A 16,713-nucleotide genomic window follows, 5' to 3' on the forward strand; every position below is an offset into this window, starting at 1 on the left:
TCTTCCAGAGGGTTCTACCATGCACAAGCTTTTGACTTTCCATGGGAACAATGCAGTCAATGTTATCGATCACATAAAAAAATTCAAAACTTTTATACAAAGATATGCTTATGCAATCATGAAGATGTTGGAATGAAATTTTTTGTCCTTTAATTGGAAGAAGCCGCATTGGATTGGTTTCAGGACAAGCCGGATAATTCTTTTGATTCTTTGCAAGCCCTCATTGATGCATTCAAAGATAAATTTGGGGACAAAAGAGAAGGAAAATATTTGGTCAAAGAGCTTAATTCCATTAAGAAAAGAGAAAATGAAACAGTTGAGGAGTTTAATCAAAGATTTAATGGTCTTTTAAAGGATATGACTCAAGACTACAAGCCTCCTAATAAAATAGTATTAGAACAATATCTTGAAGCCTTCAATGTTGACATTCAATATGAGATAAGACATGCCAAGCCTGTTACTTTAGCCACTGCTCATAATTTTGCTAAAGAATTAGAAAAGGATAAGAAAGTTTTGGGTAAGTCAGAGATTCGTGGTTTTGAAAGAGGTCTAGTCAAGAGTAAAGGAAAAGGAATTAAGGAAGAAGAGCGTGACTCAATCAAAGAATTAACTCAAATAATTAAAGAAATGAGAATTGAGAATGCTAGACAAATGTAAGGACCCATTTTAAATTAATAGGGACATAGAGATATTAGCATGCACACGAGACATGCATATGATAGCTACATATGCATGCATCGCCTGCACTGCACTAGTATATAACTAATTAACTATTGAAATGAATACCTAACTTATAAGAATATAGTAGGGTATATGATATACGTATTACCACCATAATACACATATATAATTGTACTATATAAAATTAAAGATAAATGTAGTATAGTGAACTCACAACAAAGGAAGTATGTACCCTACTACATACAAAGGAACTATACACAAAAGTATTATGTACAAAAGAGTTATAATATACATATTATTCTACAAAAGAAACAACATATTCTATAAAATCAAAGGAAAGTATATATATATATTAAATAGTGTTTGTAATAAAGAGAAGAATATATAAAACCGTAATACTATGAAAATCGATTTAAACAAAAGTGAAACCTAACATTATGATAAAGGAGATATTGTATAAATAAGAGTGCATGGTTAGCAATTGGAAAGGGAGAAGGCAATGACCGACTCTACAACTTATGAACTTATCAAATTAAAACAAAAAACGAAAGGGGAAGCGATGGAGGAGTTTCTGAGGGCATAAAAGGAGGAAGGTTATTGTAGAAAGGGGGATTCGGGGAGACAGAGGGAGGCAAAGGAGGAACTAATAAGAGGAAGATACAGAGATTAATGGAGCTTGAGCAGTTGTTCTTGAGACTTTTGGGCATGGGGGCCAAAATACTTCGAATTTGAAGTATTTTGGTGCTGGGCACTGAGACTGTACCTAGCTTGGCTGGGAGGTTTTTGGTCTTTTGGTAATGGGAGTAGGAACTGGAGCAAATCAGAAGCATCTTCAGCGAGGTAGGTACTTAACATCAGGTCAGTACTCAACTGCAAATTGATAAATTCTTATATTTGGGATAGTTATATCTTGTTAAAAATTTCAGGGCTCTACATTTTGGTATCAGAGCTATGTTCAAACTCTCGGATCTATTAAGTCTGTTAAGATAAGGTTACATTTGAATTCAAAAAAAAATATTAGTTGGATAATTACACTGTATTGATTTATCATTTGTAGGAATTCGTCCCAACATAAATAACACGTGAATTTTTCACAAACATGTGATATATTCAGTTTGTAATATGCACAAATGATAGGATTCATTGCATTTTATTGTACGAACTTGTATTTTTTCATTTTTCTATTTGATTCTCATGATTCTCAACAAAAAATAAAAATAAAACTTCTTATGCAATACAATTACTGTCATCTTTAAGAAAACCACATTTCAACACAAACTCCAATGCAGTGACATGTTGACAGAACTTTCAGAAAAATATTCACTCTTCTGGCAAATTACATGGCCAGTATAGCAGTACAGTTTAGGTCAGCATTGTCAGGCTGGTATTCTACGCATTAAAAAAAATTGTGGGAAGAAGGTTTACATAAAGTGAACAGAGGTCCCAAAACCAAGTTAGCAATTAAATAGCCTTGGTCAGAAAAAGAGGTCAAGCTTGTGAAGAGTATCCTCCAATTTCAACCTCAACTATTGTAGTGAAAGGATTTAGCAAAGGAGATACTAGTGATGACAAGAAGCTGGAAATTATCTTGATAGCCGACGAACCTATTCAAGTATTAGTGGAGCTAGCAAACCCATGCACATTTGAGTTGTCAATTGAAAGCATATATCTTTCTGTTAATTCTGAGAATTTTGAGGCATTTCCTATGAGTGTGACTCTTCTACCCAATACATCCCAAATAATATCATTGTCTGGGATTTCCACCTCTGTTGGTCCATAGACAGTTGAAGGATGCATTGTTCATTGTTTTAGTGTAATAACTGAACATCTTTTAGAGATGTTGATGATATTTTACTTGGAGTAGGACAAGGTCTTGTCTTGGTTGATCCTTTTCGAAGTTTTGAATTACCCAAGTTAAGAAACGTTCCCAATCCAAATATATCGGTAGTGCCATAATTGCCACTCTTGATTCCTTATGTGGTTGGAGGAGATGGATCAATAATGTTATATAAAGGAGAGATCTGGGATATCCAGATAAGTCTTGCAAATGCTGTTCTTGTGGTGGAGGCAAATATTTCACTTTTTGGGAAGCAACGGGAAAACGTAATTTCTATTGGGTATGAAATAGTCAGCTCTTCCTTTGCAGCATGGTGCATCAGTGATTATCCCTGTTAGGCTACAAGCTGGGAAACTGAATTTGGAATTGGATAATGTTGGTAATAGAAATGGTCCTGGGAATATTGGAAGGATATTCAAGAAAGGAAACAGTCTTTCATTGGTGATTCATTACGCAAGAAATGGCCGAGCTGGTGTGCAAGACACAGTTAAATCTCTGAAAGCATTTGATCAAATCGTATTTTACCTGTTCTAAAATAGAGGACAACCTTTAAATCTTTGCTTAATAGAGGAAGAACCTAGGACGAGACCTAGTTGCCTAGTCTGAAACCTCTATTCCGAGCTTGATCAGGTCTGTGGAAGCTGAGATTTATCACTTGTCTAGTAGTCATTACTGTTAGTCCTCTGATGTGAAGACCGAGCATGGGAGAAGGACTAAGGCATACTCATCTGAGTTTATAATACGAAGTAAGTGAAGTTTTTGATGACAACAAAGGAATTAAGGTCACTTTATTTCTGCATATCATCATACAAAGAAGAAGGCATACCATTTGAGGCTTGTATTTCTAGTGTTGGCTTTGCCTCCATACCTCTGTGACATTGATGAGAAGAAGGAAACTTGTTTCTATACAAAGGAAACTGAGGATTGAAGCTGTTATGAATGAGACTTTGTTATTTAAATTTCTCTGAAGTTCAAAAATTGCCTTCATATCTATGTTATGAAGTCAAGATATGAGCCATCTTTGAGCTACACTCTCATGATCAAGACTCAGTAAAGAACCTAATCATTCTTTGAGAACTTTGAGAGATATTATGTCATGGATTGATATATCTACTAAATCTTCTGGATGCACTGCAAGGAGCCGACCAATGGAATGAGGAAGAGGCTTATGTTTCGAGCTGTAAAGATATTTGAAGAACTATGGATGGTCAATACTAAGATTGAACCAAATATGGGAACTGAATTCTCTCAAAGGTATATCTGATGTCAAGACTCTATTGTGGAGGAAGGATTGGTCCACAGATTTGATGAACATTGAGGTTCCACAGATTTGATAAACATTGAGGTTGTATTAATCCTTGATAATCTTAGATCTTAATGAAAGACTTCTATATGTTATTGTAGACACAAATATGAATAATCCTCAAGGTTTGAGATGTAAGTGAATAATAAATGACCTATTCTGAAAGAAGAACATCACTGTCAAGAATCTCGACTTCAATGAAGAGAAAGGCCAAGTCCCTGTGTTATTTCTATGGAAGGACAAAAGTTGCAAGATGTTTAAGTCTGCCACAGTAAGCTAGCTACAAGTCTGAGACACATAACCATAAAGTCTTTAAAAGACATTGAGAAATGGTCAAAGTTGGAAGTCTGGTATATATCTTAAAATGAGAAGCCTTCACATAGTTGTGTAAAACTGAATGTTGAAACTATCATCTGTTGTTGTGGAATTTGTGAAGTCATGTCTTCTAAAAAAAAATAAAAAAATGGTTTGAAGTCACTACTATTACAAAAAGGGCCATATCCCCTCAGAATAAAGATCAAAGATCATTGATGCCATCTATTCCTATTTGAGATATTAAAAGACTGAAAGTCTTGGATTGTTTTGAAAACCCTAGCAAGGGTTTGATAAGTAAAACCCAATGGTTCAAAAAAAATCCCTAGGACTGTTGGATACAAGAATGAATGTCTAGAGTTGGTACACTCTAGACCAATCTTGAAGAATTATCAATTTGCAAACTCTAGGGGTTGGATATAAAAGCATAGGGCTTAGGAATTAATTGCTTCCGCTTAAAAAGAAACCCTAGCTCCTAGAAGATTTGACATTTTGATGGTTGGATGCAAGAAATCTAAAGATTAAGAAGGAGCTCAAAAGATAAGTATCTTGTATTTTTGAATGATGTGGACAAGGTCGATAAGGATTTCTTGTCGATGATATGGACTCCTTGATGTTGTGAATTCCTTGATGATGTGGACTTCCTGATGATGATAATATGGACGAGATTAACTCCTTGATGAGTTGAACGAAAGGGAGTTGACATATTCTCTAGAGATAAGTACTTTCTTGATTATTTTGATATTATTCTTTTAATTATTATTAGTCTCTTGTATTTGTATATTTTGCTTGGATGGATTCGTTTTTCAAATGCTCTATAGCCTTAATTTAATTAGCATTGTTAGGATATAAATACCAACATGAAACTTGCTATAAAATCTAAATTATGAATTATGTTATGAATTAAGATATTTTTAAATTTGTCTCATTGATGCATATGGATATGATTAATGAGCTAGAAATAAAAGAATAATTACAGGTTAATATGAAAGCTAATGACATGAGCTGAATATGGCCAAGTATGTTATATTGTAGATAACATGTATGAATTATACTGAAATTGTTTATTTGATAATGTATGGACAAGTGTTTATGTTGCAGATAACATCGTTACCAAAATGACCACATGATGACAAAAGTTTTAAGTACAATTGAGGCTCAATAAGATTCCATGATAGGGTGATAACTCTGGTCCTACAGGGAGGGGTGGAGGTGTTACTCACCGTTTATCCTCCAAAGCCTAGAGTCATGGGAGGATTGTGCGAGCCACGCTCCCCTAGATGTGTGATGATGACTGCCGGATGCCTACTGAGAAATCAAGTCAATGTAGTCGACACGGATCAGTATAGCTGAAGCCATGGCATACTCCAGTAGAGGAAGGATGGGATGGGAGCGGAAGAGATTAGGAAGGATAGGATGATTTTAGAATAGCTTGGGCACCCGGCTAGGACAAAGCATGAATATTGAAGTTGTAAAAAAAAAAAAAAAACTATAAGTTTCCAAAATATAAATTTTAAAGTGTTCTCACATTAAACGAAAATCCAATTATAAAACATAACCCTTACATGATTATATTTATCGATAAATAATAACTAATACTTTATATACCCTAACTTGGGGACGAAGTTTTCTAAAAGAGGGGTGTATGTAAGGACCCATCTTAAATTAATAGGGACATAGAGATATTAGCATGCACACGAGACATGCATATGATAGCTACATATGCATGCATCCCTTGCACTGCACTAGTATATAATGAATTAACTATTGAAATGAATACCTAACTTATAAGAATATAGTAGGGTATATGATATACATATTACCACCATAATACACATATATAGTTCTACTATATAAAATTAAAGATAAATGCAGTATAGTGAACTCACAACAAAGGAAGTATGTACCCTACTACATACAAAGGAACTATACACAAAAGTATTATGTACAAAAGAGTTATAATATACATATTATTCTACAAAAGAAACAACATATTCTATAAAATCAAAGGAAAGTGTATATATATATATATATATATATATATTAAATAGTGAATGTAATAAAGAGAAGAATATATAAAACCATAATACTATGAAAATAATTCGATTTAAACAAAAGTGAAACCTAACATTATGATAAAGGAGATATTGTATAAATAAGAGTGCATGGTCAGCAAATTGGAAAGGGAGAAGGCGGTGACCGACTCTACAACTTATGAACTTATCAAATTAAAACTAATAAAGAAAGGGGAAGCAGTGGAGGAGTTTCTGAGGGCATAAAAGGAGGAAGGGTATTGTAGAAAGGGGGATTCGGGGAGACAGAGGGAGGCAGAGGAGGAACTAATAAGAGGAAGATACAGAGATTAATGGAGCTTGAGCAGTTGTTCTTGAGACTTTTGGGCACGGGGGCCAAAATACTTCGAATTTGAAGTATTTTGGGGCTGGGTACTGAGACTGTACCTAGCTTGGCTGGGAGGTTTTTGGTCTTTTGGTAACGGGAGTGGGAACTAGAGCAAATCAGAAGCATCTTCAGCCAGGTAGGTACTTAACATCATGTATGCACTCAACTGCGAATTGATAAATTCTTATATTTGGGATAGCTATATCTTGTTAAAAATTTCAAGGCTCTACAACAAATAAGTGACATGTAGTCTAGGATGATTCAAATGGAAAGAAATCAAGTGCAGAATGTGCAACCTAGAAATAATAATAATAACAGAGGCAACAACAATCCTTGGCCAAGGAGGAACTCTCCTAATGATCAAAGGCCTCCTACCCCACTTGAGTCTGCTAATGTTGTTGATCAACCTATCCCTTTTTGCAGACATTGCGAAAGTTTCCATGAAGAATGTGCATGTGCTTTTGCTAGAAAAATCTTAGAAGAGGGAAAAAGTCAATAGATAAATAATGTGAGTCAAGATGCTTCTAAGGAAAGTCACTGTGTAGACATGATTTCTTCATCCTTTGCTATTAATAACTTCAGTGACGAAAAGGATTCCATCATCAGGCATACGGTGAAAAGCCATCTCAGGAACAAATTTTGGAAATTGCTAGAAGTAAGGGTTATACTTATCAAAGGAAAGGTAAAGAACAAAGTCAGAATAAACAAGTTGCATCCGAAAGATACAAGCTGGGTTTAAAAGTTGATTGGGCGGCATGGATTAATAGTATTAAGATGTCAGTCCCAGTCTTGGAACTTTTGAAGATATTGTCACAAAGAGCTTCATTCTTCAAAGCTTTAGGCATTGCTCCATAGGAAAATATTGACACATACTCTAAAGACGAAGAAATCAAGTTAAAGGATCTAAATTGCTACATGACTAATGAGGATCATCAACCTCTCTTCCTGACCTTGGATATTAATGACCATTTGCTTCATAATTGTATGCCGGATTCTGGTGCTTCAAGAAATGTTATGACTAAGAAGGTTATCGATCAATTGAACCTAAGGATTTCTTGGCCTTATCACAACATTTGTTCTACGAATTCAAAAATTATTTAAGTCCTTGGTGTGGTCAAAGACTTACAGGTTTCCTTAGCTAATTATCTATACAAAATCATCACCATGGACATAGCTATCATTGATGTACCAGATGTATGGAGGATGTTCCTCTCACGAAAGTTTGCAGCTGATCTAGGGGGATGTATTCAGATGGATTTATCTTATGCCACTATTCCTGCAGCAACAGGTGGTATGGTTAGGTTATACAGGGAAGTAGAAAGAAGATACCATGTCGAAGTTCCAAAGAAACTGGAAAATGGCGAAGAAGTTGTACCATAGGATCATCCATCGCTGTATGAGGCAACATTCATTCAACCAGTTTATAACTTTTCCTCGTCTCCTCTGCCATCCTATCTTTTGAGCAAAAAAAAGAAGGTTTCAAATTGACAAAGATATGCACCACAACGATCACACGCTTCGTTAGCCAAATAGGGTCAAGTTTCAACGAGGGACATCTGATAAGCAACTTATTAATCTACCTATCAACGAGAAAATGTTTTAGTTTGTGCCACAGAGATAACATCTGATGCCATTGGGAATCTTTTGTATAGTATCTCTAACCCTACTCCTCTTTATTTATATTATTAGCTAGTTTTATTTCACGCATTTAAGTTATATGTTCTTTCATTTCAGTTTGTTAGATTATATTTTTTCTATTCTAGTAGATATTCTATGTATGCATGATGATTTCGATTTTTAAATGGATCTCTATTTGATGGACTTCCGTTTTCTTGGATACAAGATTATGGATCCTCACATTGCTTCATTGAAGCAACGTGTCCCCATATGGAGCCAAATGTTGCACCCATTTTTTCAACATTCCAAGGAAGCGGGATCTGAAAGCTCGAAGGAATCTTTTCAAAGTTCAGAATCATCAATCAACAATTCTTATGTCATTGTAAACCCATTATGCAAGTTTGTAATGTAAATGATGCTAGTAAGACTGTGTATTTATGTAACAACCTACGTAAGCCTATTATTTTGGCGATGAATTTCATCCTAGGAGGTTTTTCGTCTCATTGATTATCTGTGTTTCTAAACACGAATAATCGACAGCGTTTTTCCCTCCAGCCTCACCCCAAAGCTAGGGTGGAATTTATTAACAAAGTCTTAGGTGAATCCTAGTGTTTTAGTCGAGTCTATTATAAAAGTGATTTGAGAATAATTTAAGCTAATTGGCTAAATTAATTTATTACAAATCATTTGGTCTACTAAATCATATTGTGTCGCAAATTTGGGTATGTTTTATGAGGGTCTATAAAGAATCGGTATCCCCCTTTGAGGGTTGAATTTGTAAATTCTTACGTAAAAAATATTTTAGTGCATGGTCCCTCATACTTACACATTATGACTAAAATATTTGAGGGTGGAAAACATATTTAATCCCCTCATGAGTCAATTAATTATTTTTTTCTGGCCAAAATAAAATTAAATCCTAAGTCAGAAAGTTAATTAATTTAGAGTCAAAATTAAAATGTTAGAGAAATAGTTTTTTCTAAGTGGAAAAATTCGTGGGTCTAGAAGAAGATAATTTTTGGAGGTCCCCCACAAAGGAAATATTGAAAATTTCAAGAAAATTTGGATCTTTGGACCTTGGTGGTTAAGTCGAAGTCAAATTTGTGAGGAAATTAGTTCAAAATAATTATTTTTGAATTAATAAAAAATGGTTTTATGAGAAATTCGAAAATTTCTCAAAAATAAGTATTTTCGTTGGCCGAGATTAAAAGTTGATCAATGATTTATGAACGCTCGAGATTATTTTGATGGGGATCAAGCCAACTAGCTGTTATTTTCCATTTGGAGGAATTTCTCTATAAATAGAAGACATCTTGCTTCTATTTGATCATGATGATCTTTGAGCATATATAATTTTGTAAACGCTGGTGTGAAGCCACTATTCTGCTGGGAGCGTTTGAATCTCATAATAAAAGACTTTGGGGTATAGTTCATGGTGTCTTTGTCTCATTGATCTGTGTTAGGTATGTGCTTTCCTATACTAGGTATGGTATCATTATTTCATTTGTAGATGATAGGAACATTCTATTGGTAAGTTTTAGACTTACCTTAGGTGATCCGATTCATTTATGTTCTAACGATTTTTTCTTAAGAAAATATATAGAGTTTGCAGGTTCCTCGGCTCTTGGGATCCAAGTTCATATACTGTGGGCACGGGATGACCTTGTTTGGATCTTGAATATTTTATGTGATTTTCTTACTTCACTAAGGCTGTGGTTGAATATCTATCTTTTGAAATACATCTAACCATTGTCAAAATTTTATTTAAAAAAAATTATTTTTCAAAACTCTTTAAAGCATTTGTACATTTGTATAATTTGTAAATTATTTGTTGCAAAATAATTTTTGTAAATAAATTTTATTTTATTTTTCTAATCGTTGTTTGTAGCTGGGGTTTGGGGTTTTGGGCACTTGTATTTTCATTTGTGCAGGTTAGATCCAAGTGATTCAAAGAGATCTGCTGGGGTTTTGAGCTAGATCTAGGCCCTTGATGGTAAGATCTAGTCTCTAGAATTTTTTCAGGGCTAGCTATTGAAGAATTTTGCAGTGAAGTTGAAGATCTAAGCAAATTCAAATTTTGGCGAGGGTTTGAAAATTTTTAGGGCCTCTAGGCCCAGCGTCCCCCTTAGGGCCTTTGCGTCAGGCTTTTCTAGCCTCCCAAGGCTAGCGCATGCGTCTAAAGGCCTCGACCTGCCCTTGTGACCCTTTCCATGGCATTTTTTGGCCTTTTTAGGCCTAGTTGTAAGGCCTAAGGCCCTTGGCCTCTCCTCTTCTCCTTTGTCACAAGCCTGAAAAGGCCTTTCCTCCCCTCTGCTCAACCCTTTTCCTCCTCGGCCTCCCTCCTTATCCCTCCGTCTGCCCTCGGCTCCCTCTTCCTTCTCCTCCCGCTCTCCTTTTCTCCCTCTTCTCCCAAGCCGCAATTGTTAAGGGCTTGTGGCAGGCCTCCAAGGCCTTTTCCCTTAGGCCGTAGTCCTTGTGGGCCTTCCCTTGCCTAACGACATGCCTATTACGCCTGTTGCCTTTGGCCGTGACCCCTCTTGGCCTTGGCATCCCTAACGTCTAGCCTTTTAGGGTTTGTCTCTCTTTCATCTTCACTATTTTCCCCTCATTTTGTCTCTGTGGTAAAAATTCGATTTTAGGACTGAATATTGGTGTGTTTTGCAGAGGTATTTGGCGCAAATTGTGGTGTTTGCAGGTGATCCAAATCTTGGAAAAAGTGTGGACAAGTTTGACAATTTCTCCAAGGCCTAGGGCCTTTGGTTTGTCCCTCTAACCTTTACTCATCTCACTATTTATCTACAACAGTCCTATCTCTCTTAGCAGTGGTGAAAACTTTCATTTAAGTGCCATAATAATCATACATGAATTGCCTATGATATTAAGGAATTTACTGCATCAATTGGACACTCATAATTTGGCTTAATTCATGAAAAATAATTGACTCTCATATACTTGCTGAAAACTGATCGTAATAGTGATATAATTGTCCTTTCATGGTCTAATTCTTCATTTAGAGTATTTTCAAGGAAGCAAGTAACCTGGGATTGTTGACACACTTGGCATAAGGATAATAATAAGTAATGCTACTGATATCATAACATTCACTTGTTGCTCATTTGGGAAACATGGGGACATAAGTAACATAAGTAATTTCCTTGCTTACACTCTTGATAATAATTGTTACTTGTTTTCATGATTTTATGAGTTATTGTGAAGAAGGTTGCTAGCATTTGGAATCTAACACATTTGTTGTTGTGAGTTGGTTGAATCACATCTAATAAATTCACTCACTAAAGCACTCTAATCTCAAATCACATTGTGTTGAATGGTTCAAGTTTCTTTGGGCATCTTGATCTACTTGTTCCCTTAAGTTATTGGCATTGAGAAATCTAATTGGCATTATTGTGTTGAGCATCTAATTGTCTAAAGAACATTGCTAATCTCAAAAGGAATCATTGGATAATAGCTCTTTTTCTCTTTTGCCATCATTGGTTTGTGGTTGTTTTGAATCCTTGGCATATTGGCATTTACCTTGTCTAAATATCTTGAAAGGTTTCTAATTGTTTCAAGGAATCATCATTGGAACATCTTGAGTAATTGTTACTGGCATCTTGTATTGAAAATCATTGGTTAATTGTTAAGTGGACAAGTGCTCTAAGTTCCCTTAATTGCTATCATTGGTATTGGTTAATATCTTGTGGAGGATAATTTTATCTTGAGTACTTGAAAGGATCTCTTGTTCATGTTTGGCACTTTCTTGTGGTTAAGATTGTATCTTATTGATAAGTACTTGTTGATATAACTTGGAGTCAAATCATAACTAAGTACTTAAAAAACATTTAACCAATCTTACCTTAAGAATCACTCAATCCATCTTGCATTGCATTCTAAGTCTATTTGCATTAATAACTTACCTTCAAGCATAAGCTTGGTTGATAGACATTTAGGGCCACCTTTTTTCAATTTACCTTTAGGGGTTTAGCACCTCTTTAGTGGTTAACCTGGTGATATTACAATCGTCAGAGCCACAGTCTCTGCAGTGCCAGAGGCATCAAGTGGTTGGAACCAGTGTTGCGAAAATTGCAATTTTTTTCGCTGAAATGATTAAATCGGCCAATTAAACCAGTGATTTTTTCATTTTGAAAAATCGCGATTTTTTAAAAAAATCTTGATTTTTGTATTTTTTTTAAAATTTTGCTGATTTTTACCGATTTATCCCGATTTTTAGGATTTTTTTTTTCCGATTTCAGACCCTCGCCGATTTAATCCCGATCGCGATTTTCGCAACATTGGTTGGAACACATGGGGAGTTATTGTTAATCAAGCCCTTGCTTGCTTCCCGTTGGCTTCCATCCTACAACCTACTTGAGAGACTAGTTCCAAAACAATTAAGAGAAATTTTACATTTAGAATAGGTATCTAACTTAAAATCAACTAAGATTTTGCATTTCACCTAGCTTGTAGGACTTGCACTTCATCTAGGTTAGTGAAACATCTAGGCAACGATTGTTCATCCAGTTACTTGGCATCTAATTAATAACAAGCAAGAAGTTTACTCCATAAGGCATTGGTCTCACATTCAGGTCTAATTGAATCTTTAAGTCTTGCTAAAATTAACCGAGTAGCTAGGCCATTCAATCGTGTCTCTCGGACTTGTTGGTTGCCAAGTTGTCTTTTATCTTCACATTTCCATAGGGACTATCCCCCATAACCTGCGGTTGGGAGACAACTAGAACAAAGATGTCGGGGATCAGAGTGACATCCCCTGACCTGAGTTGTTGTCATAGTGCCTGTACAATTTGAGCGACAACATAGTGGATCAAATGTTTGTTTCCTGTGTGAACCCATGACACCTCCTTTGCTAGTGGCTTAATCTTGCAAACACCCCATGATCTACCCCTTTGCAACATGCTATCTTGGTGGTTGTTTTGACCTTTTGCGAGTCTGCGACGGCCCGGTTGTTGGCTCAAGAACCCTGCAGCGGCTATCAGTGGCCCTTTTTTCTTGTGGTGGCTGTCTCTTTCCTTTGGCGGCCTTGTTTGTCACACTCCACTGCCTTGTCTCTACGTACTTTTTCTAATTGTTAGCTAGTGGCTCTACAGATGGTTCCTTTTTTATTATTGAATTTATTTTAACTTTTTCTCCTACCACATCTACGTGTTGTCATCTTGTTTGACTATCATTTTCCTGTGTATGGTGAATGCCCCAACGTCTTGCTGACGGCTGGCCCGTGTACAATTGACCTCATCTGTTGTAACTTGCATGTCCGGTCTCATTTAGCGGCTGCTCCCTCACTTGACCACATACAACTCTGCTTGTATGGCCTTGAAGTCTGTGTGTCTCTGCCTACTATCAAATCTGGCTCCTTTTTGTAATTCTTCAGAGATTGGTTTCTTAGAGGCTGAGCTCTGACACCATGTTAATTTTCTAACCCCAACAACTTGGTTAGTTATTTCCTACCAGATGCAGATCTGCTAAATAATAAACATGAATGAGATTTTAACATATAAAGTATGGATAACAATGGAAGCAAATTAAAACACCCATCTCATACACATGCAGACAAGATTTCTACCCTTCAATATCTATTATTTCATTAACATTGATAATTTGCAGCATACAAGGGCTCCTTTCTTGGGATAATGGCCCTTCGAGTAAAAAGACAAATACAACAATAAACCTAGAAATGATCCAGCTGATCAAACCCTTGACCTATCCTTCGATTTGCTGGATGGTCTAGATCCCTCCCTTGCATCCCCTTACACTCTTCCTTTAATCCTGAACACTTGGATGAAAGTCCTTCACTCAATCCCTGAGATGTCACTCTCAACGTGTCATGTGCTCAAAGATGTGTCTTCTTCCTTAGTCTATTATTCCTTTCATAAGTTTGAGTTATTGACCGAATCCACAACCTTATTCTCCATAGTGATTGATGGTTGAGATTGTATTTCAACATCACTTGAGATCAACGGTAAAAATTCATTTAATTCATTAGTGTAAATAACCTTTACATTTCACTAGATTAACTCATCTTTTCTTGGAAAAAAATTACTTTGATAATTCTTTTAATTAAAATAATTGCTATGGTTAAAAGTCAATTAGGCGACTTCTACACATCTAGACAAGACCTATGCGATAATTGCTATGGTTAAAGGTCAATTAGGCGACTTCTACACATCTAGACAAGACCTATGCAAAAGTACCTGCGTGATGCTACAAAGTTACAAATATTAACACCTCTCTGTGTCATTCCCCATTGTGATCATCCTGTTGTCTGATTTATTTGCTTATTATTGTTTATATTTATATATTTTTAGAATAATTTTGTCCCTAGTCTTCGCCTTTCCCATTTCTTTGTGTTTTTATTTTGGCTCACGTTCTTTCATTAGCAGGTACCCACCGTATTCTAACTTTTTATTATTTCTAGTGTTTTTTAAGGATAATTTCCTTGGTCTTCTCTGCATATGTTTTAAATTTCCCTTCTATTCTCATTTTCATTATTTCTCACACTTATTTTCTGTATCTCTTTATTATGTTGTCCTTTTCTTAACTCTGATCTATTGATTTATATCTTCCTCTCCTTTGAATGGACCAGTCTCTTTCATATTTTTTTCAATTTATTCGTCAATCGTTTATTAGTGCATTTTGCAGTTTGTGTATATATTGGCGCCTCTTCCTCTTGTCGCAACATCGTCCGTTTTAGCTCCCTCATGAAAGGTGTATGCTAAATGCATTAGGGAAAAAATGTTACACACAGCAAACCCAAAATCACTTGGTAAACATGCAGTTCGAGCCAATTTAATCCCCAGCATCAGTAAACCAGTGGCAATTGGACAAACATGTTACCATCATAAGCACATCGCTTCAATATTCTACTGCAATAAGATAACTTTATTTACTGTTATGTCTTAATTCCATTGGGACGAAGCATCTCAAGATCAGGGGTAGATACATAAAAGAAATTCGAACATTTTGGTATACCGATTTGGGGCTTTAGGGGGTGGGAATTCAAGGCTTTTCATGCTTGCAGAGGACTTTTGGCTGCTGGTATCCAACAGTTAACATGGAAGTTACAAAAGGAGATTTAAGGTTCTATATTTTAGCTTTCTTATTTCATGTTAAATTCTTCTTATTTCTGCTACGATGTGTTTTTAATGTTTTAGGCCATGAATGATGACCATATTACTAAATTGGGACCTTAAAGGGAATTTCCTAGACAAATATGAAGATTTTTCTTCATTGGAATGATTTAGACCACAAAAGGCTGAAGTCATTCCTTATAACTGAGATCTCAAAATTTCTTGAAGCATGCAGAAATATGCTTTAGTCGCAGGACTATGGTGCTTCCTTCAGTGTGGATTATGTCCATACTTTTAGTATAGCAGAGGATATGGCTACCTCTTTCTCTGGATTCATGTTCTTTTGCCGTCTTTGTTATACGGTTTCATTTCATAGGCATAATGGTGTCCAATATTAAAAGCTTGATAAATACGTTTGTAATTAGGTCATTCGAGCACCTATTTACCGTGCATTTAATCCTATATGCTGGATTGAGTAAAAGAAAACGGTTATGAATTTCAAATATGTTTCATTTTTTTGTTTTCCTCGCAGTTTAATAGTAAAATAAGACACTCTTCAAAGGTAATGTAGAGACATTGAAGGTGATTAGCTTGTAATATTTTTATAATATTTCTGTTTACAGGTGGGCAGGCACCCAAAATATAATTCCAGCCGTTGCTTGTTTATTAGAAGAAAGGACGGACAATGGACAGATTTTTCATATAGAAAATGTTTGATGGGGTTTATTAGGATGAAGTACCCCTTCTCTGCTGAAAAGTTTATAGAACGGCATTTTCGGGTCCTTTAACTAGCGAGGTTTTGTACATGCATTACTTATTCATGGGAACTACCATTTCCACTGGCTGCATAAGAAGAATTTCTCACGTTGCGTTCATTTGGTTCCTGGCAAACGTCTGAAGTTATATTTATTATCGACTCTGGGTATGCATTATCTAATCAATCTGTGTAGTGACAATTACTTCTGGAGAAGTTCTCCAATGACTGTTTAAGACGTCGGCATGCAGCTTAAGGTGCACTGGTGTTTGAGAGTGGCAATATTCAGTGCCTTAGTTTAGGAACTATGCAGAATTCTATAGCTCACGAGACCATCCAATTTTCAGAAGCTTTTCTTGAGAACATACATCGATCAATTTCCATCTGAGTTTGTATCATTTGTATCATTTGTATCTGAGGTTTTTTTGGACTATATCTTTATCATGTTTAATATATCACTTATATCACCCCAGATTGTTCCCGGATTGGAACAGGGAATTGAACCAGTGATTCACATTTAAAAAAAATCCTTAACATAACACCCAATCATCGTCTATGCAAAAACTTTATCCAAAACCCAGAAAACTTTATCCAAAACCCAGACCCCGTAGACAATTCTTGACATGTTAAAATCAAATTAAATTGAAAATATAATGCTCTCTCCTAGTAATCATCCATCTTACCTTTATGGAGCCTTGGCTGCTACTCTCCATATCTAAAGGTTGCTTTA

General features: G+C 35.7%; 1 protein-coding gene across 1 annotated transcript in view; it reads left to right on the forward strand.

Annotated features, from left to right (window-relative positions):
* The window catches only part of LOC149260987 (protein DCL homolog, chloroplastic-like), a 79,861-nt gene extending 63,582 nt beyond the window's left edge, over nt 1-16,279 (forward strand). The window contains exon 3 of the mRNA XM_089380979.1: nt 15,853-16,279. Within this exon, the coding sequence (XP_089237105.1) occupies nt 15,853-16,017 (165 nt within the window). The 3' untranslated portion in view covers nt 16,018-16,279. The remainder of the gene's footprint in view (nt 1-15,852) is intronic.
* The last annotated feature ends 434 nt before the right edge of the window (nt 16,280-16,713 follow it).

Source organism: Pinus tabuliformis, chromosome 6, assembly GCF_031772625.1.
Source record: "Pinus tabuliformis cultivar Carrire ecotype Pingquan chromosome 6, CPIR1, whole genome shotgun sequence".
In the NCBI taxonomy this organism is placed as follows: Eukaryota; Viridiplantae; Streptophyta; class Pinopsida; order Pinales; family Pinaceae; genus Pinus; species Pinus tabuliformis.